The sequence below is a fragment of the Pisolithus orientalis genome (genome assembly GCF_024613125.1).
Source record: "Pisolithus orientalis strain OTSU chromosome Unknown F5J12scaffold_5, whole genome shotgun sequence".
Classification (NCBI taxonomy): domain Eukaryota; kingdom Fungi; phylum Basidiomycota; class Agaricomycetes; order Boletales; family Pisolithaceae; genus Pisolithus; species Pisolithus orientalis.
Window position 1 is genome coordinate 788,641 of NW_026260786.1, and position 20,178 is coordinate 808,818.

Consider the following 20,178-nt stretch of genomic DNA (forward strand, 5'->3'; position numbering starts at 1 on the left):
ATCGCACCGGATGGCTCCTTCAATCAAACAGATCTCCAGTTGGGGACAACGGAGTTTACGGCCAGTAAACGCCTGATGCTTGTGGCGAGGACTGGGTCAGTCCGCGGTCAACAGGCGGGAATATCCCATGATGCGACAGCCAGCTTTATACAGCCAAAGCATGCGACCACACCTGCGTTGAGCTAACGGCGGCAGCGATGCGCCTCTATACCTAACAGGTCTCCCACATCAGCTGTCCGAGCCGTGAGTACTTGCCATTCCATCAAGCATCAACAACAATTCAAGTGTTCATGCTTGAGCCAAACATGCATTTGCCTGTCTTGGAGGTCCGTACCGCAACGACGAAAACTAAAAATCTTCTGTGCATCCTCACAGCTTATCCACACGGGATCAGCAAGGATCGGTGGAGGTGAGGGTCCAACACAAGAGTATTTCTGATCCATCCGCTGAGGGCAGGACCTCAACGGGTGGATCAGAGACTACTCAGGTGTCTGATCAGCGAAGATTACGTCCTCAGGCACTTGAAAAACGCCGAGGATGGATGTGGGGAGATGGCAAAGAGGAGGATGCTGGAGGGCAAGCGGAAGGTGCTCTGTCGATGCCATATCAGAGAGACAATCGAGGTGGGAAGAGGCGTTGACCGCGTACTTGACTTATTATATACCCCCACGGCTTCAACCGAGGCATACGTACGTGTGTAGAAACACACTTACTTTTTCTTGTTAAGCCCCCACGGCTTCAACCGAAACAGTATACGTACGCGTGCAGATACTTTTTCGTTATCATTAGGGTTGCCGCGAGGTGATCCGAATTGAATAGAATGGAAGAACATGCCAAATTGACCCACCTTCGACATCAACAAGGTGTGCAAGGACCACAGCTCCGAAGCCGCCATCGCGCCTCTACTCGAAAAGCTTTCGATCTGTACGACGTGCGTCTCTTCGACCAGATGTCACCAGTTAAGCATAATCTGCTGCTGCTGTAATATAAGCTAGGCTACGTTTGATTAGACCAACACATGTTCCATCCAGTTTGCTGGCCCTCAGGGGTACATATAGTTTCGCGTATGCCAGACTAAGTTTCGCGGGGTCAAATGCCCATGCTGACACATACTTTCCATTTCAAGCAGCAAATTACCTAATGAAACTTTCACCGCTTCGCCTACGCCGCACTGATCAGCCTGTGCCAAGGCTTGTGACTTGTCCTCCACGCCCGGATCCCCAACTCCAAGCTCCTAGAACGGTCTTCGCTCGTTCAGAACTTTTCAAAGTCTTAGGAAAGGAAGGAAAACTTCAATCGTCGTTGATTAGAAATGCCAAAGGTATTCGCGGATCATGTTTCTAGATCATAAGCACTGACTTCGTCGCTCGACTTCCACAGAATAAGGGAAAGGTGTGTCTGTGCAATAATTGGTCTACGTAGCTTGTAAACCCTTGCTTTTTTGATCAGGGTGGCAAAAACCGGAGGCGTGGAAAGAACGAGAACGACGATGACAAGCGCGAACTGATCTTCCGAGAAGATGGGCAAGAGTATGGCCAGGTCACCAAAATGTTGGGAAATGGTCGTTTGGAGGCTCAATGTTTCGACGGTGAAAAGAGATTAGCGCATATTCGGGGCAAGATGCGCAAGAAGGTGATTTCTTCCCAAGTGCGCTTGCTGTGGTTGTTGTTGACCCGTCTATGCTCAGGTTTGGATAAACCAAGGAGATATCGTTCTATTATCGCTCCGCGATTTCCAAGATAACAAAGCAGACGTCATCGTCAAATACACGGCCGACGAGGCTAGGAATTGTGTGTTATATTGCTCACCTGGATGTTTTATCTAAGCTGAATAAATATGTTGCAGTGAAGGCATATGGGGAATTACCTGAAAACGCTAAAATTAATGAGACTGACACCTTCCCCGAAGAGGATGGTGAATGCACATTCGAGTTCGGTGACGAAGGAGACATCGACATCGACGACATTTAGAGCTGTCCATGTATCTTTTATGATCAATTTGTGCCTGCCATAGTACGAATGTTATGATACGGCGTTGCCTATTGGACTTTTCTTTGACATTATGCCCCTTCTGTTACTCTAACATGAGCAGCGTATGGATGTCAGGTATGCACCCTTTTTCCCTGGTAAAATACTCGACGATATCCTGCGCCTTGCACTTCACCGCCGCCCTAACCATCTCAGGAGTAACAGATACCCTGTCTTCTAGCTTTCGCCTCTTGGCCCCAGCGGATCTCCCCTCCGGCCGGGTATTGGTCTTTTCTGACCTCTCCACCAACATTTTCACCATTGGAAGATCCTTGCGATATATGGCAATGAAAATGGCCAGATTGTTCTTCCAATCCGGAGTAGCACCGTGGCTGAGCAAGAACTGTATTAGCGGGACAAATCTGGTCTGGACAGCTTTTGTTAAGGCATATCCTTGGTGTGAATTTACGGCTGGTGGGGGAATATGGGGGCATGTGTACAGATATCGGAGGAATGGCACTGGGTGATCAAGTTCTGTCCACCGTAGGGCCCCGCCTTCGCTACGTCCGCGCCGCGGGGCAACACGAGAAACAGAAGGCGACCGCGAGGACTTTGAATCGGTGGCTAGCGTCCGGAAGAGGCGTCTGGGGAGTTCGGGCACCCACCGCTTCCACGAGTCGGCCTGGGAAGCGGTCATCCGAAAATACGCCTCCAGGACGTCCTCGTTGCAGATGGGGTACCTTAATATTTTGGTGATAATCGCGTCCTCTCGCGGACGTGATTGTTCGAGGCATGTGACAAGGTATTGTGCTCGATATGATGCAGGGGAAGCTTTGAAAATTGCGTTCAAATAACGGCACGTCTGAGGCAGCGTGGGCGAGGCTGCGTAGAGCCCAACCTCGTAAAGTAGCTGGGTGACGGTCAGATTAAGGCCAGAATTAGCTGGTTTCTCCGAACCTCGACAGGCAAGTCAAGCAAGACCATAATTTTTTAGGGCGATGTCAGTCATATGGGCATCGATCAAAGTCACTTGTTAATGAATTAGGCAATTGACATACACAACTTATCATCGAGAGCGTAGTGACGGCAGTCCTCATGACATCTTTCAATGACCTCGAGAGGAACAATGGTAGCACAACAAAATGACTGACGATCTTACATGGATACTAATTCTACCGCGATACCTCTTGAACTATCCAACGAATTCTGTAGCAAGGGACGAGCATCGATGCACCTGATAACGTCAGTACCAGCGTAGACTTGCTTCTCACGCCGTCTCCACAGGAGGGAAATAGAATGGAATGAGTTCCCTGACAACAACGGACTTGTGGATAAATTGCGGCGAAACCCACTACCATGGAAAACTTACTCGTACATGGAGCGGTCCACGTCTCTGAATACCACAAAAACAACACGCTTTATCTACATAACATACGGAAGTCATCCGAATAGTATTGGTGGATGTCGTAGACTAACCTTGTCTTCAACGTCGGAATCCACGAATTGTCGTACTTCATTCAACGCGATGTGCGTAGCGTCACGTAGAGGGTAACCATAGATGCCTGTGGAAATAGACGGAAATGCCTACAACCACACGACCAGGTTCAGGTCATCACAACATCCCAGGATCAGGGGTGCATATGTTAGAACTTACGACCGTCTCGCAGCCATTTTCCTTAGCAAGTCCTAGGCTAGTCGTATAACAGGATCGCAGTTGTTTCGCGCACATCTCCGTGTTGCACGCATCATATACCGGTCCTACAGCATGGATGACATGCTTCCTGTATTGCGCCGGGTAAGATCAGAAAGACACTTACACGAACTTTCGGAACGTGTATGAATAAGCTACTCACGCGGGCAAATCGTACCCTCCAGTGATTTTAGCGTCACCAGTTTTACACCCTCCCAACGTCCAACCTGCATGTGGTGGATTAGAAGAGTAGGTTTCTAGTGAACTCAACTTTCACTAACATTCTGCTAGAAGCTGGGACCCGGCAGCAGCGTGGATAGCGCCGTCCACTGTAATGTACATGTAGATCGTTCAAGCAGGGTGTAGTCGACTAGGATGTGCCTCACCTCCGCCTCCACCTTGTCAGGACAGAGCCGCACCAAGTTTAAATACAGACGGATGTATGGCGAGTCAGTATGACGAACCTAGAAGAGATGGATTGGCAGCGTTGACGATGGCGTCCGTCTGAAGAGTGGTGATATCTCCCTGGCTGTTGTGATGTGGTGCAAGAGGCCCCCCGCCGCGTGTGCTCTGAGTCAAAAAGGATTCGACGGGATGTGTTATCGTACTCACTACAATGACACCTTATTCAAGGCCCCCGCTTGGGATGGGTAGATGGGTTTCTGAACTGCACGCAACGCGCCTCTCCGAAAAAGTTCGTCGATCGTGCGGATATCGTGCAGTGCGACCACCATAGATTAAGACTTGAAGGAACTGGCAGACGATGTACTTGGACAACACAGGCGTCTCACAGAAATGTGACAAATCAGTTCGGGACCTCAGGGCGTTATTCCCTCAAACGTGTTCTATGAATCCTGTGCAATAGGCGCCATAGCGTGTCATCGGGTCCACGAGATTTTAGAATACATGCTGCAGCTACAAAAACGACGGTGCGTAATAATTGGTTTGTCATGTTGACGCCCAGACAACAAAATAGAAGGTATGCCAAAAGAACGAAGAGTATGCGTGTCCTGTGAAGAACCAAGCATGCAAGAGATACACATTAGGACGTTGCTAGATATTCATCAAGTCAGAAGGAGTGCCACAGACTACTCTGGCTACTTACTGTGCTATACTTGACATTATGGAAACAAGGTACGTTAAGAGATGCTGGCCAAAGGAAGATGCATAGGTTGGTGCCAGGTTGTGTCAGGCCCCGGCGAGCCAGCAAGGGAGCGCTCGGCCATGGTGGCCGTCGGTTGTAAAGTATGCGTCTGGGATTGAATAACAGACATAGGTTCAGAACCCGAGCTCCGAACGACGGTCGTGATAGGTTGATTGTGTGGATAGTAGGATCTGCGTTGCGAAGACGTAAAATCATACACGGTGAATCTAGATGGTGATAAGAACTCTGGAGTGTTTTCAGGCCGAGGAAACTTATTCACTGTTCTTCAAGCTGTCTAAGTTCTGGCTTCAGCTTCTCCAGATCAAGATTTGCCTTGCGTTTCGTGTGAGTAAGAGGTTTTTCTACCATGAGGAATTCATCGAGTTCGTGTGATACATCAAAGTTAGCCTTCCTCGTCTACAAATTCAGGAATTAGCGACGGCGCTAATTTGGGAAGAGGGGCGACAAACGTCGGGGACAAACGGTGGTTGCAACTGTTTCGAGGTCAACTTGGCCCAATCTATGCTTGACATCCAGGGATGGTTCTTTATGTCCTCGAAAGTATTGCCCCCAGGTTTACAACCAAGGCGTTCGCTCACGGTGCGTTCAAGGAGCTGCACCGATCCTCAGCAAACCAGTCAGTGATTCAGCCGCGCCAAAAGGACTTACACCTTGAACAAATCGAACAGCTGCGCTGCTGCATCTTAGGTTAGGGCCGTCTGGGAATTTGGGTGCATCTTTGAGTATAGAATTTGTCATCCTATCAGTCGTGCGTCCCTCAAAGGGGCGGCGGTTGAACAACAGTTCGTAGGTGGTGACACCTAAGCTCCACCAATCCGCGCACCACGTGTATCCCTTCCTTCCGATTACTTCAGGAGCCATGTATGCCATGCTACCCGCCACGCTGGTATGTAGCCGTCGCTCCGAATAGTGAATCGCAACGTTGAAGTCCGTTATATGAGCGTGACCATCGGAGTCAAGCAGGATGTTATCTGGCTTCAAGTCCCTGTATGTTGTTTAGTGGAGTGCATTTGTAAAACGATGCCTTGACTCACCGATGAACGATTCGACGCTTGTGAAGATACACCAAGGCAGAAGCCAGTTCTGCCACCCAAAAGCGTACGACTTCCTCGGACAAGTGTCCTTTGCGATCTAAGTGGACTATCGCGGAAACTTAGAACGACATAAAAGCGCAAAAAGCAAACTCACATCGAAGGTCACCGCCAAGCATGAGGTCTAGAACAAAAAAACAATTGTCGTCATCTTGGAAGGCATAGCGAAGATTGACGACAAAGGGATGATCGATCTGCATCACAGATGGGTACGTATGTCGGCGCCACGGGTGTGGCGGGACTAACCTCTTCCAGTAGTCGGCGTTCCTGTATGATGTTCGCTACCGCCTTTTGGCGGATACAGCGAGACTTGTCGATGTATTTAAGGGCATAGAGTTTCTTCGTTTTCTTGTGCTCGACAACTCTGACCTACGCGATATGGTCGTCAGAGACGAGTGTGGGATTACCATAAACTCGCTTGGCAGAGTTGATCGCACGCACTTTACCGAATGCACCTTTGCCCACAGCGCGGTGCAGATCAAAATGAAAGAGGTTAACTTCAGAGTTGAAATCAATGGGCTGGGATGAACAGCATCCCATGATTCATGAGAGAGACGAGGAAGAACTTGGGCGGACGGAACACTCGCACGACTTTAAGTCTTCCGAATAAAACAACAACAGATTCCCTTTTTGGCAACTGATCGCTCGGAGCGACACATTGTGCCCCATATGGACATCGGCGTTGATTATATAAGCAACACGCACATGGAACTATATTTGGAGCCGAGTTGGGCTGAACGGCGACCACGATGGACTTCGAGGAGCAGCCTGTGGGAGTAGCTCCTACCCAGGACTTCTTGGCTTCCATTAAGGTGTTTCCATTGATCCCGTATCTGAAGAAGGATGTCATAGTGAGTCGTCCGTTGGGTTTTGTTCCGCTTCAACCCCTGACCCGGGAGACCTGCCCAGAGTTCTATAGGTTTGTGAATTTGTCGTGCGGGTATTTAATTAGCACTGATTACCCATCAATCCAGATACACCTCTTAGTTGGGAGTAGGCTGTTCCCCACAACTCATCTCCTCGGGTTCTAAATATTTCACCCCAGCCAGCTCACAGCATCCGACATCAACTTCGCGGTGGTGCGGCCGCTAGTACTCAAGTATGCGAGGCTGTGCAACATGGCTGTCGTATACGCGTGTATGGTCGTGCGCTCGTACTTCCTCACACAGGCAGTATCGGATCTTGCGCATGCCAGTGTCTCGCATTCCCGTGCAACCCTTTGCGAGATCATGGCCTTGAAGCTCCTGAACCACTTTGCTGCTAGCAAAGTTCAGCTGGTGGCTGTGTTAACCACACCGTGGAACCCTCTCGCCGGAGCTCCCATGGACATTGTCCAAGAAGTGAAAGAAGTCATCGGAGAGGAAGAATGCAGGGGAAATTCTCAAAGCGCTATTGAGGTCGGCACTTTGCTTCCCCCCCTCTTCTTCCTATCACTCGGTATTAAGCTCCCTTCGCAGATGGCGATCGCCACCCAAGCGAAAGCATTTTTGTCCTCTCCTATCGTGCAAACTGTCGTAAATGATGTGTATACTGGACGTGTTATCTTCTCAATTGCGGCCATCAAGTCGGTAGTAGCGGATAATTACAAGCAACGCGCGATAGAAATCTACGATGTTCGCAAAGCGCCATTCCTTGACCATTACAGGCCAGTATGCATTTTCTCCCGTCAGTTGTCAATGCTCATTTCGACACAGGTTGAGAGTTCCTCGATATTCTGCCATACTGCATTTCATGAACATCGCAGTGCTCCTGCTCGTTTTTGTAATATTTCTTCAGTGTGCGCATTCTTCCGTTTGAGTTGGATATTTACTGACATAACAGCGCAGCCGAGGATACTGCATATATCTCCTTGTGGGAAGGGGTTTTTTTAGTATTCGCAGTCGCATTTACCCTGCAGGAATATACTGCCTCGAGAGAATATGGATGGCTCAGTAAGCCCACAATCTGAATCGCTCAGCATATTCTCATATTCACCGTGTCTGCAGTATACATGTCCAATGTAACACCCTTTCCTGGAGATGTGAAGGAAATCTCACTCCCAGTTCCCTATGCAGGTCTGGAATGCTTTTGACACTTCGTTTGTGGTCATCTTTCTTGTCTATCTCGGTTTGCGCATCAAGGGCCTCGTTACCAACGATGGTAAGTATTAGTGTCTATGCTCTACCGTGCTTCACCGACGCCCTTAGCCGATGCCTCCCAGCTTGCATTCGACATCTTAGCTTGCGCTGGCTGCATCCTCGTCCCGCGGTGTGTAATCCTTGGCTTTGTGCTGCCACAAGTTTTAATTATTTGTCCCCCTTCAGTCTCGCGTTCTACGCCATCACTAACAACGTAGTCATCTTGTAAGTCGGATGTTGCATGGCTCCTACACATCTGACCAGAACGTTGCAGAGCCCTGCGGGCAATGATTTCTGAGTTTGTGTTCTTCATCTGCATTGCAGCCACATGTTTCTCCGGCCTCCTATTGACTTTATATACGATCGGTGAGTTCGCCATGCTATGTCGCGAAGTACAGGATCATTGATAACCGATGCAAGCAAATGGGAAATGGACGATGAGCGGGATCGCGTGGCTCATAGTGCAGATTTGGTTTGGGAACACTTCTCTGAGCTTCAACCAAGCCAAGAGCTTCCACTCGGTACTCGGGCCTATATTGATGACTTGCTTTGCGGCCTTATCGAACACCCTCCTTTTGACGAGTGAGTAAAATATAATCTACCTGGAAGCATATGTTGATCCTCGTAGTTCTCATATCAATTCTTTCGAACACGGCTGCTCGAATTGACGCAGTGAGTGTATCTTTACGTGGTATCTCCCTCACCGAACTTATCCATGATAGAATGCCACCCAAGAGGTAGGAGACACCAAATCATTCTGATATAAGTCTGACAGTTTTAAGTATTTGTTCCAATATACGATCTCCACCATCGAAGGGTAGGCGAAACCGTTTGTTCCACATTTGCATGATTTGAAAATGGGTGTAGAGTAAAATCCGACGCCCTGTTTAGTTACCAGCCCCCTTTCAATCTTCTCGCGCTCTTGATCTTGAAGCCAGCGACCTACTTGCTGTCTCCACGACAACTCCATTCAGCAAATGTTTTTCTCATCAAACTCACCGTGCGTGTTATTGGTGATTTCGTGTCCTTCGCTGATCCGTTCGGCATTAGTCCTTCCCGATCTTGGTGGTCATTGCACTCTATGAGCGGTGGTTAGTTGCTCCGGAAATTGCAAAATATTCTCTCTATCGAGGTCATATCCGAAATATTCCCGTCGTCGACTATCTCTTTGGATCACGAGCTGCGGACCTCTATAGCGTTATTTTCCAGGCGGAGGACTCCCGAGACTTTGGTATCTTTGATGAGGCAGGAAATGAAGAGAGTTTACTTTCTCCGATGGCCCCGTCCACGTCCTGTCAGTTAGGGACATCTGACCACCCTGAAAACACACCTCGCAGACAGAGAGTGGTGAGCACGCTCACTCCACTGGAAGATACTTCGAGCAGTGCGAAGGTTTTATCACTGGACACAACGACACCTCTATCAAAGTTCTTCCGCCGGCTGAAGCCATCCCTCTCTCTTAAAGTCGACAACCTAGACGGGGGGCGTTTCGATAGTGAGAATGGGTTACAACGACTACAATCCTTGCTGGAAGAGTGCCGAGAGCTCCCCGTTACTCAACTTAAAGACGAGATTAGGGACCTACAGGTAAGTTTTTCGTTAGCACATTGATGAGCCCCCCAGGTAAACCCATATTTTTAGGACCGACAGGTGCGCATCGAGGGTCTGTTGTTGTCGTTGACGAGAGGAATCCGGAATGATACCGCCACTACTAGTGCCACGATGTCTTGAACGCGATTTATGATTCGTATGATTCAGTTTTGTGTCGGTTTGTCCTCTTTTACCGTGCCAAATATATGTTCGGAGTTGTTCCCATGTGCATGAATGCCGCCCAACTGTTTATAGGTGCAGTCTGCAGCTTGTTCGCTGGAGTTCGGAGATGTGGTGCTCCCCAACGCCTCACTTCGGTCCCATGCTAACAGGATGCCTATGTTCTCACTTCTTCCAGGTTCGGACAGGCATATGGCATAACATGTACAAGGTATAGCAGTATAGCAATGAACAACAGACCGGACTAATAACAAGGCTGATACCTCGGAATAATGTCCCCATTACCAAGCAGCAACATGATTTCAGCGTGACCGTTGTCGTACCATGAAAGAAGTGTGTGCTCAGTGCACAGAAAAGTTACCGGCCGTGTCCATTACGGTGGGGCCCAAACTGAACTGCCTAACTTACCTAACAATTCAAGGACTCCGTTCGTGTCGGTGTCGTAGACAACAGGGATGATATCGTGACAAGGAATCACGCAGTAAACGAGATGAAATACGACAAATTGAGGAGTTTTGAGGTGGCGAACGAACGGAGAATAGCTAGTGTTGAATCGACATTGCTCTACGGTACAGGCACGAACGGAAGTGACGGTGAAATGTAGAATACATCGATGGGGAAGTATTAGGTCCGCAAAGCGTGATATGCACGTGGATTGATTATAAGGCGTGTGTGTGGTGACGATATTGGTGATTTTGGGCGCTCTAACGAAATGGTGGGAATACGACGATTGACATTGGCAACGATCATTGGAAGGGGGGTAAAGGTGGGCACCAGGCCTGGAGGGGCATCATGACATCAAGTGCCTGAGTTCCGCAACATGGGTGTCCCGGCGCTTTACCAGGTCAGCATGCACTATGGACGACCGCAGTTCAAACTCGAGCTATCCGGTGATGGGGTTCAGTATGACGACACAATGGCACACACGAACAGGGGAGTTTACCTGAAGTAACTTGTCTGGCAACCACATTCGCATAGGTAAATTCTCCAGTGCAACGTATACAGCGGAGTTAGAATCGCACTGTAGCAGCTCTAGTTCGTTGCTTCGGAGTATGGCAAGTGCGATGCGAAATAGTACATCCAATCCGTCAACTAGAAAGACGTCCCATACTCTAAAGAGGGTCTACGCGATATTGAGCATGCATGCCACATGATACAAACGAAATCCTACCTCTATTGGGAGGCAATCCGTGAAGAGCGAAAGGAACCAAGAAAAGCAAATAGCAGGAAGGTCGACCCCAAGCGCTGATAGATGCGCAGACAACCTTGGAAGGAACTCCTGCACATAGTCCAAAAGGACTAGAGGGCATGCACGAGATGGTAAGAGCGACGGGGAGAAGAACTCTTCCGGGAGAATATGTTCTACGATCGCACAGAGAACCCAGAATGCTTCTTCCTCGTCAGCATGTACTAGTAATAGAGTGGATGCGACCAAATTCATGCCCTGGCAATAACCAACGAGAGGATTACGCCTATGAGGCACACAGATCAGTAGATGCGCAAGCTCGACCTTGCCGCGGAATTCACCTGCTGTATGCAGTCAAGACTCTGCGCAGTTTGTCGATACCAGCCCCGTCGCCTCCAAAGAATACATTCAGAGGCATGGTCCTTCCAATATCTTTCTCGATTTCCGTAACAGCAGGTTCGTAACCATCAGCCCGCGCTAGCAGGTCAGCAAACAAACCAGGCTCGCGCATCTCCAGACCTCCGCTGCACTCCAACCACAGCTTGGACCGATACGCAAGGGGTATACCACCTCGAACCAATCTATCAAATTCTTTCTTCTCATCTCTACTCGAAGAGAGACCAAGCTGGGCAAAGCCAATCAGACCCTCTGTATGCAACAATTCCTCTGCTTCATCCCGGGTACCAAGCCCTAACAAGGCAGCTGCGCCCCCAGTAGATGGTATAACGGCAGCCGAAGATTTCCCAACCAATACTCTTCTGCGGTGCTTCACGAAGGTATCCCATTCCTTCCTTTTAGTGTCTTGTCGTTGGTCATGAATCTTCGTCAACTCTTTCAGAAGGTAACGGATGGTCTTTGCGCAGGCATGGGGAGGGGTGTTAGAGGTAACCGAAAGTACAGACGCCCAAGAGTGCGTGGGCACCGACACGGGGGCTGGAGTCGTATGGCCCGAGGACACTGTACTCGAGCGCAGGCGGCTGCTAGGAGAAACAACGGATGGCTCCGTGGTTTCTCCAGTGGTCTGCACAAGACCCCCCGCTGGAAGGGAACGGGGAGTGGAATCGGCATTTCCGCCTTCCACTGCCTTGACGAATGGGGGCGAACCGGAACCGTCGCATTCACAATCCCCCTTGACAATATCGACCTGATTTCCGAGTGTCTCTTCTTCCTCATCAGGCCAAGAGCTGCATTCCGTTCGATCAGCAATCTTGACACCAGTCAGACAACCAGGTGCAGTGTTACTGCATTCTTTTGCCCGGATGAGCAAAAGGAGATCATACAGACAGACATCGTATATGAATCCGTAGCGGTCCGTAAGCGGTTGGTTGCTGTCCCTGTCAAGATACACATTGAAACGGGAAGCAGAGTTGGGAAGAGGTGCGGCAAAGTGAAAATCTGGGGTGGCCAGTGGCTTATGCCTTCGCGACAAGTATTGTGTTGGTGGTTTCGCTGTCGCAGGAATAATTGACTCCAGTGGGACCGATCCTGGCTTATTCGTCACAGGCTGCACGGATGCAGGAATTGGCTGTTGACGAGATACTGATGGAGACTGATCATGGATGTTCCTAGTGCTTCCATCTGACTCTGTAATGGCCTTGCGCTGTCCCTGGGATATCAGTGCGCCAAAGAGGGGCGAAGTGAATGAGCTGGTCATAAAGGTTGCTTTCTTAGACTTAGCCTTGCGAACCTCGCCTTGGGTGGCAAGTGCGCGTGTCAGTGATGCGGTGACATCCATACCCTCAACAGGGGCAAGCGTAGCACGTGCGACCACTTGCTGACTAACTTCGGCTCCTTTGCCTTTCCGCTCCCTCCTTTCACGAAATGAGAGACCTTCCTTCCTGGCGTGCTGGACGAGCTCAAATGCAAGCTTACGGATCAGCGGACCTACTTCACGGCCTTGATCAACCAGGATGCTGCCCGGGTCATTGGTCATGACCCGTATAGCGTGGGCAATAGCCTTTAAGGATGACCCCTGATGGAAATACTTCTCGTCCGCCAGAGACTGAGATCGCAAGGTTGATGTTTCAGTCGTGGGTTCGACGGGCTCAGGCGATGTGGCTAGTTGGGGAGCAGCAAGCGACGAGAAAGGCAGGGTAGCACCGATAGGGATTGAATAGGAAGATGGAACCTTGGAAATTCCCTCTGCAATAGGGGGAGAGGAAGAATCGGAGGTCTGCTCCACAACTGTGGACTGCTTGGGAGTAGAGGACGGAAGGGTGGGGTTGCGCACTGAAATTCCAAGTGCCTCAAACACACCTCGACTTGGTTTCCTGCGGGGACGTAGACGTGGGTCGGAAACCGAAGGATTCGTACCCGCTGTGACCGAGCCAGAAACCGCAGGTTCATCCTGCGAGGCATTCACAACCGATCCTTCCGCTCTCTTGACAGAAACGGTAGATACGCTACGCTGAGACTTTGGTCTGTTTCTTTGTAGCCATCCACCAACCCACTCCCCGATCGAGGCTCTCTCATACTTGGGTGGGAGGGCGTGAGTAGAAGTATCGTCCAAAGGAGTCATTAGGGCCGAGGTATTAGGCACAGATATTGGCGTATGTGCCATCAGAACTACACCTTCGCCAGCGCACGAGTTCTGTGACAAGAGTTCGGATGTTAATGGCATGGAAGATGCCACACCGTCGCCAGAGAGGCTCCGAGCCAGCGGAACTTCATCCTCCATTGCTTCTGTCAACGATGTCTTTAAAGACTAATCCAAGAGTGCGTTAAAACTATGTGTAGCACAAGAGGCAAAATACCCATACAGAAAGACTCCGTTGACGTTCCATGTGATGGTCGTGCTCGTAGTCATCCGCAAAGACAGACAGAATGACACGTCCTGCAACATCTCGTTCGGATGGCGGAAGTTCCCCCAGTAATGCTTCAGCGCGCTGCCTGCGGGCGCTTCTTTCCTCCTCCAAAACCCTGCGGCGTTCCTCTAATTCTAAGCAGGTACGAGACATATGGTGAAATGCCGAAGACAGCACACGTAATGCCGCGTGATATGGATGGTCGTCACCGTCAGAAGGTGATTCCATGACACTAAGATGGGAGATAGCGGACTGGATAACCTCGTCGGAATAGTTGTGCCAGGTATTGGAAAGCACCTGTGATGCAAATGACGATGACAACTCTGGTGGTGCTCCTTCAACAAGCAGGGGCTTTCCGCGGAAAGAAACTGGACTCGGGGGAAGGAAGTGGTTGTTGTCGTATGGAGGAGCGACCACAAAACACGGCCCCTTAACAGAACCGGGAGATTTAAATGATGCGACAGATGGACGCCGATGGAGCGCGTCGCGCTCTTCACCTGCTCCGCGTCGCTCTCCCCTTCCATGCCCCCGCACGCTGCCATCCCAATTTGGGCGAGAATAGCTAATGGTAACGACACCGCTGTCGGGTTTAGCATCTGACTCGCCGAGTCTCTCTGATTTTGCTTTCGAACTATGTAAGTTGCTCCGAGGTGTGTGGTTGTCTGTGGATGCATCGGGTGTTCCGCGCGACTTGCGCCCTCGTAGTAGAGTGTTATCTGAAGAGAGTGGGTGTAGATGGACTGGTGTAGATGGTTGCAAAGGTGAGTTCATCGATGGTAGTCTTCTGGCATAACCACCACTATGCAAGGTGCTGGTGAGCCCCCTGCATGAAACCCGAAATCTGGGCCGCCCAGCAGCCTGTGACATCATTGCCTTATTTGGGTATCCAACGCACCACATGCTTCACTTGCATTGATGCATCCATGACATCGTTGGGTTCATGGGCTGGTTCAGTAGTAAACCAGAACAAGCGTCCGCTGCCACCAGGCACGACAGACAGAGATGCTGGGAAAGCAGGGATCTATACTTTGATTGCCTTGACGGCGCCGGTGTTCTGAAAGCGGGCGACGAAGGCGACGTCTGCGCAAAGGAAAAGCGTTCATACGAGGCAAACTGTGCAAAGAGTTGGGTGTGCTCTGCTCCACTCACTTGGCCCGATTTTTCTTCACTAACCCATGCATGGTCGTCAGATCGACTACTTCAACAAACGGCGCATGTTGGCCGTACAGCAGAAAGATATGCTTGCGCAGGCACAGACTCAAGCACGGGGACCCAAGTAGAATTGTTCCCGACCAGTCATTTCGCCGAAACATGCTCCTACTAATTTAAACCTACCCCTCTCATATCGATTTTGCTACGCTACGCTATCTATTATAGGTTTCCGTTTAGCGTTGAAATCAGGTCCAAAACACAGTATCTGTGCATTGTTTTTCGACAGACACTCAGAGGAAGGCAGACTTTTCCGTGTGCCTGTAAACTCAGGGCAGCATATGCGCTGCAACGCGCACATGATGCTCGTTCAATGCTTCCAAATGAGGTGACGAGGCGTTACGCTGGGTGCAAGAATGTTTGTAACTTCATGATGTTATAAGTCCGTGCTGTCCAAAAAATGACAGTACCTACATATTCGTCGTAATGGTGCAAGACTTCACGAAGTTGCTTCCTCGATATTTCTGCGCGGTAAAGTATCTCATCATCTGTACTTTTGCCATCGAAATACTGGTTGATTCTAACAGGGAAGTGACTTAGAGTAGCCGAGATTTTGTTTTACCCAAACACACCTACCGTTCAAACCGTCTGGCAATATGCTCATCTTTACTTTCGGACATTGCAGCGAGCCATCTACGTTCTAAAGGAGATGCTGTTCCCGGATCGCTGATGAGAGACGGCCAGAGCGTGTCTTCTGGTGACCCCCAGGCTATGTTCTCATCGTCAGACTCATCCGTGATAACCTCTTCATCTTCTTCACCGACGTGCCGCAAGGAAGTCTCGCTTACTCTACTCGATTCCGACTCGGCAGATGGCATACGCCTGGAAAAACGATGGGCTCCCCGCGGCGGTAAGGGAAACCACGCGGAGCCTGGCCTTCTAGTGTTAACATCGTAGAAAGTAGGGTCTTGGTCACGAAGACGAAGGCTACTTCCTATCCTATCGTGGTGTCGCTGCCCCCTTGAGCGTTCTAACTTGTATTCGTGAGCTTGACGTACGCGAGCTTTGAGTTCGGTAGTAGCGACGATCCGAATGCGAAGATGAAGTGTGAACAACATGTCGCGCTTAAGCAACCAAATTACAACCTCGTGGTAAAGAGGGATCAGCTCCTTTGAGCGCACCACTACCGCGAAAAAGTGGTTGTCGCTCTGCCTAGAGCTCGCCTCAGAGATACTTGCTAAAAGAGAGGGAAGGGGAGGTATCTCGGGCTGAGGAAAGTCACGTTTGAATTCTGCAGAGAGCGTACATAACCTAACGCCGTGTTAGTTGGTGTTTGTCGGACAAGACCAGACACAAATACATACGGTGCAACAAACTTGGGTGGTATAGTGAATATAGTCTTTAGGTCCGCGTGGATGGTATCAACGACTTTTGCTCGTCGGTGGTGAACAAGCCACCGCACCGTCGGATAGATTTGTGTCTCCAAATTCCATCCCAATAGATCGGCCATATCCGAGAGGCTGGACTTGGCTGAATCATTGGATACTGCAAACAGAAAGGAATATACACACGAGAGTGTAACGGATGCTACTTCCAGAAACTTGACCAATCCTTCTGCATGGTCCCTCTCATCAGGGCTGACGTGTGGACCGCACAGGTTGATGTACGGATCCAGCTCCTGATCTCCCTCCAAAAGAAGTAGACTCTTCCAAGGTGCAAGACTCGGGAGACGCCAACCGAAGCTCAAATCACAACCCCACAGTCGCGCCTCATCTTCGTCTTCTTGTGGATCCACGAAATCAAGTTCGTACTCTTCTTCGCTGTGAAGGAGATGGTCTAAAAAGGGAGGAAGTTGTAGCTCAAGAGGAATATTGTTGAGAGTGATGTATGCCATGGTAGATGATTTGACGGCATCGAAGAGCGCCCTCATAACGGATGCAATGGAGGAGACCTCGAGAGCCTGTGACACGAATGCAGAAAACGGTTCCCCTTTGAAGAATATGTTAGCATCAGGTCCGAATGGTTGTAAAACACTAAACCTTTTGCGATGTACTCTGCTTCCAAAGACCCTAGGACATCACACTCCAGCTCAACGAAATTGGAGAGGACTTGTTCTTGGAACAGCACTGCGGTGATGGTAAACGCAATTTGCTTATACATGGTGTCGAAGTACTTCGACATATTTTCAGAGGCAGACGACGACGGATCAGGTAAGTCCAGAACAAGCACAAAATGAAACATGTGCAGCCACGAACTCTCGTTGTCTCTGGTAGGTGAATATGCACGAGTGGACGCCTCGGACTTGATGTCATCCATCGACTCACGGTTGATAGAGCTTCTTCCCCTGGAACCGGACGAGCTCTTCTCTCGTTTGAACTGCCAGCGACCATCGTCATTGACACAGACTGGGTGGCCTATGAACAGTAGGTCATCAATTACAAGGTCGAACTTCTGATGACAGAGAGAAGTCTTCGGGCACAGCATGCCAGCCAAGAATTGAGTAGAGTAATCAAAAATCCTGTGGTACTTTTCGTCTGTTGGATCTTCTGCGAGTTCGTCATCATCGAAAAGGCGCTCTTCAGATAATGCGTTAACTGCGGAGGTAGGGAGAGATGTGGTGCGGGGGAAAGATCTAGACCTGTCCCGGATGACAGAAGGGGATTTCCACTGATAGTCCTCTGCGGCTGTAGCCACTGCTTCGCCATTGCCTTCGACGGTGTTCGGGGGAGAGTCGTTGTGATTAGCAGCCCTCCATGGATTGTCCAGTTCAAGTCTATCCTCGGATGGGAGTGGACGGGAAAGGCGAGAAGTTGTCTCTGGGTTGGGTGGCCATCTGAAGACGAGATTGGGTCCTTTGGCGGATGAATTGACGAGAAGAAAGGCCAGGAGAGTCTGTGCCATGGAAGAGGAAGGTTGCCTGAGAGTAGTACCGGAGGAGAGCTATTTTCCTTGGCTTCGTCGACCTAAGAGAGGTTATTGTCTCAGATATGTAGCACTAGTATCAGGGATTGAGGTACCGTGATGTCCAGGTGTTAGAATAGGCGGTTCTGTCATGAAAAGACAGTGCGTCAGTGTGTACCCTGCACTGGGTCGATCATCGCCGCAGGGGCCAAGCAGGCGGAGACTACTACATGGTAACTGATGACCACCAAACGAGAACTGCTGCCACTGACTACCGGGGCCACCCTGGAAATCACAGTTGTAAATCCACCACCGGGAAGCCATTCAACCACGGCAGTGTTCTGCCTGCATCCGTGGTCATGGCTGGGTGGTTGCATGGATGATCCGTGAGCGTTCCTGCCTGACACGTCAAGTCACCAGCAACCTCAATTTCTGCAGTGTTATTCAATCTATCGTCAAACTGTTCGCTCGCCATGACTGTTATGTCGTGTATTTTAACTCTCGAGGGGTAGGCAAGTCCTCCGGATACCCTTCGTTCACTGGACGACAGGAGGGTGAAGATCTGCAAGCGCTGGTCCAGCAGTTCTTGCAAAAGGAGCCCCAAATTAACTCGGTCATTATCGTGGTATGTATGCTGCAGTCCTTTCCCCCACCCTTTCACTGTCACCTGGGTTCTTCATACTAGGGGTATTCTCATGGTTCGCTGATAGCAACACTGCATCCTGCACTAGCCTCGGTCAAGATGTCGTACGTCTTGCTCTCGTACCCGCTGAGTCCCAGAGGATTCCTCACTCTTTTCCACTCGAGAGTATACTCGACCGCCTTGGACAACTTACTTGGCCAATCCTGTGCGAACGTTCTCATTATCCACGGAGAACGAGATAACTTTACCAGCCGAAGCAAGTACGATGCGTGGGGAACGTCGCTTCGGAAAAGAAGCGAGGGTAAAGCTAGTAAGCTGGAGGTTGTGTCCGTGGCAGAAGCAGATCATTTCTGGCGGAGTAGTTCCGCTCGGACGACGTTGAAGCAGACGTTAGAGAACTGGCTCAGCACGGCGTAAATAATCCGCTTAGATTGTGGTCTCCTGGAGACAGAGTTGAGTCGGGTAATATTATAAGACATCAACGTGTTTTCAATTCTTACTTACATACTTTCATATTGTCCGCGCGGCGAACTGCCCTGCAATTGCACCATTTTCCCTCAGACTACGTATCTTACAAGGTTTTCAAAAGTTTGTTATCTGTCCGTTTCCTATTTCTCTAGCTTCCAGCAGAGAACGACATGTACGTTGGTCGTGAGCGTTGCAGCACCCAAGTACTTACCCTCGTTGCCTCTCTGCAGGCCTCTGCCAGACGAGAGGCCCCGTCAGAGCGTCGCCAACCTCATCGGTCGCTTTGAGCAGCAGAACAAACGGCAGTCGTTCCCATCGTCACTCAATCCCACTCCCCACCGCCGTCTACCCAGCGATTCCGTCAAGGAGGCCAAGGACAAGAAGGAAGTGTCACCCAGGCCCGTGATGGCCGCTGATGCCCAACCAGTGTTCTCTTCCGCTTCGCCATCGGCAGGCGAGGTCAAGTTGCCCCCTTCTAGTCCGCAGACCAGCCAAGTTGCCCCAGATGATGTAGCTTCCGGCTCTTCTGAGCCACCTAAATCACCGCCACCCAAGGACAAGTTGACCGCAGCTAGAAAGTCTACCCCGACGTCTGTTGGGACACGGGTAGCTTCGTCCCCTAGGAAGAGTCGACCTTCTACTGCGTCACATTCATCCGTCAAATCGTCTGTCAAACCGGCTCCTTCAAAGTCGTCGCTTCCGTCCACGTCCCAACCCCTCAAACCACAGCATACCGGCCAGTCAGTTGCATCGAACGCGTCTCTGTCTCGCACCCCGCGCCCTGCTTCCAAGTCTGTACCACTCACTCCCTCTCGTCCAAAGACCCCTGCTACGCAGCCTCGTGCCAGCACCACTCGGCCTAAGACTCCGGCAGGTGGCCTCTTTGCTCCCACTGCTGCTTCCCTGGCTCGTTCTCGGAACACGCAAATCCCTGTGCCTCTTCCTGTTAAACAGGTGACTTCGGGTGGCAATGCTTCAGAGAGGTTTACCAAGCCAACTGCTGCGTCGTTGTCCAAGGCGCGCACTCCTGTTTCGGTTGCTTCGACCCCCACACGCGTTACGAAGTCGACTTCGACCGGGGCTGTTCCACGATCCCTGATACCCAAGGCTGTACTGTCACCCGCTGGGGCAAAAGATGCTAAAGCTCAAGGAGCGGCGAAAGATAAGATCCTTCCGTCCTCCGAACCTCCCGCAAGTGAACCTACCCAGGGTGGGCGTGCTGGTGAA

General features: G+C 50.4%; 9 protein-coding genes across 9 annotated transcripts; 4 read left to right on the forward strand and 5 right to left on the reverse strand.

Moving 5' to 3' along the window:
* Window positions 1-1,155: 1,155 nt before the first annotated feature.
* Window positions 1,156-2,046, forward strand: F5J12DRAFT_810240 (eukaryotic translation initiation factor 1A). The gene is made up of 5 exons (XM_051744773.1): window positions 1,156-1,321; window positions 1,381-1,392; window positions 1,450-1,632; window positions 1,688-1,790; window positions 1,846-2,046. Exons 1-5 carry the CDS (start codon window positions 1,313-1,315, stop codon window positions 1,968-1,970), a joined length of 432 nt encoding a protein of 143 aa, XP_051603074.1. The 5' UTR covers window positions 1,156-1,312; the 3' UTR covers window positions 1,971-2,046.
* On the reverse strand, window positions 2,047-2,998 carry F5J12DRAFT_764291 (uncharacterized protein). Its single transcript, XM_051742167.1, has 3 exons — window positions 2,925-2,998; window positions 2,579-2,877; window positions 2,047-2,527 (listed from the first exon to the last, which is right to left on the reverse strand). The coding sequence occupies exons 1-3, from the start codon at window positions 2,949-2,951 to the stop codon at window positions 2,074-2,076; spliced, it is 780 nt and encodes a 259-aa protein (XP_051603075.1). The 5' UTR covers window positions 2,952-2,998; the 3' UTR covers window positions 2,047-2,073.
* On the reverse strand, window positions 2,982-4,471 carry F5J12DRAFT_810246 (A1pp-domain-containing protein). The gene is made up of 9 exons (XM_051744774.1): window positions 4,270-4,471; window positions 4,122-4,186; window positions 4,044-4,055; window positions 3,939-3,986; window positions 3,821-3,884; window positions 3,622-3,748; window positions 3,444-3,551; window positions 3,337-3,389; window positions 2,982-3,277 (listed from the first exon to the last, which is right to left on the reverse strand). The coding sequence occupies exons 1-9, from the start codon at window positions 4,389-4,391 to the stop codon at window positions 3,235-3,237; spliced, it is 642 nt and encodes a 213-aa protein (XP_051603076.1). The 5' UTR covers window positions 4,392-4,471; the 3' UTR covers window positions 2,982-3,234.
* Window positions 4,472-6,511, reverse strand: F5J12DRAFT_810254 (kinase-like domain-containing protein). The gene is made up of 8 exons (XM_051744775.1): window positions 6,355-6,511; window positions 6,160-6,282; window positions 6,011-6,107; window positions 5,857-5,962; window positions 5,471-5,807; window positions 5,272-5,415; window positions 5,082-5,218; window positions 4,472-5,028 (listed from the first exon to the last, which is right to left on the reverse strand). The coding sequence occupies exons 1-8, from the start codon at window positions 6,451-6,453 to the stop codon at window positions 4,797-4,799; spliced, it is 1,275 nt and encodes a 424-aa protein (XP_051603077.1). The 5' UTR covers window positions 6,454-6,511; the 3' UTR covers window positions 4,472-4,796.
* Window positions 6,512-6,640: 129 nt separating this feature from the next.
* On the forward strand, window positions 6,641-9,844 carry F5J12DRAFT_810259 (uncharacterized protein). The gene is made up of 19 exons (XM_051744776.1): window positions 6,641-6,764; window positions 6,823-6,832; window positions 6,888-6,906; window positions 6,959-7,310; window positions 7,371-7,558; window positions 7,608-7,690; window positions 7,740-7,844; window positions 7,899-7,912; window positions 7,968-8,052; window positions 8,100-8,160; window positions 8,217-8,255; window positions 8,305-8,396; window positions 8,451-8,612; window positions 8,659-8,702; window positions 8,753-8,767; window positions 8,813-8,847; window positions 8,898-9,030; window positions 9,081-9,617; window positions 9,672-9,844. Exons 1-19 carry the CDS (start codon window positions 6,663-6,665, stop codon window positions 9,759-9,761), a joined length of 2,166 nt encoding a protein of 721 aa, XP_051603078.1. The 5' UTR covers window positions 6,641-6,662; the 3' UTR covers window positions 9,762-9,844.
* Window positions 9,845-10,590: 746 nt separating this feature from the next.
* F5J12DRAFT_889653 (rab-GTPase-TBC domain-containing protein) lies at window positions 10,591-14,561 on the reverse strand (the record flags this gene model as incomplete). The annotated part of the gene is made up of 5 exons (XM_051747355.1): window positions 10,591-10,683; window positions 10,744-10,923; window positions 10,972-11,272; window positions 11,328-13,690; window positions 13,746-14,561. 5 exons carry the CDS (start codon window positions 14,559-14,561, stop codon window positions 10,591-10,593), a joined length of 3,753 nt encoding a protein of 1,250 aa, XP_051603079.1.
* A 169-nt stretch (window positions 14,562-14,730) lies between these two features.
* Window positions 14,731-15,070, forward strand: F5J12DRAFT_903896 (cytochrome oxidase c subunit VIb-domain-containing protein; the record flags this gene model as incomplete). Its single annotated transcript, XM_051748464.1, has 2 exons — window positions 14,731-14,919; window positions 14,981-15,070. 2 exons carry the CDS (start codon window positions 14,731-14,733, stop codon window positions 15,068-15,070), a joined length of 279 nt encoding a protein of 92 aa, XP_051603080.1.
* Window positions 15,071-15,220: 150 nt separating this feature from the next.
* Window positions 15,221-18,013, reverse strand: F5J12DRAFT_447581 (nitrogen permease regulator of amino acid transport activity 3-domain-containing protein). The gene is made up of 7 exons (XM_051739471.1): window positions 17,957-18,013; window positions 16,979-17,902; window positions 16,511-16,928; window positions 16,304-16,459; window positions 15,576-16,250; window positions 15,414-15,519; window positions 15,221-15,365 (listed from the first exon to the last, which is right to left on the reverse strand). The coding sequence occupies exons 2-7, from the start codon at window positions 17,838-17,840 to the stop codon at window positions 15,339-15,341; spliced, it is 2,244 nt and encodes a 747-aa protein (XP_051603081.1). The 5' UTR covers window positions 17,841-17,902; window positions 17,957-18,013; the 3' UTR covers window positions 15,221-15,338.
* F5J12DRAFT_447613 (Alpha/Beta hydrolase protein) lies at window positions 17,957-19,011 on the forward strand. The gene is made up of 3 exons (XM_051739472.1): window positions 17,957-18,226; window positions 18,279-18,465; window positions 18,526-19,011. Exons 1-3 carry the CDS (start codon window positions 18,081-18,083, stop codon window positions 18,898-18,900), a joined length of 708 nt encoding a protein of 235 aa, XP_051603082.1. The 5' UTR covers window positions 17,957-18,080; the 3' UTR covers window positions 18,901-19,011.
* Window positions 19,012-20,178: the final 1,167 nt, after the last annotated feature.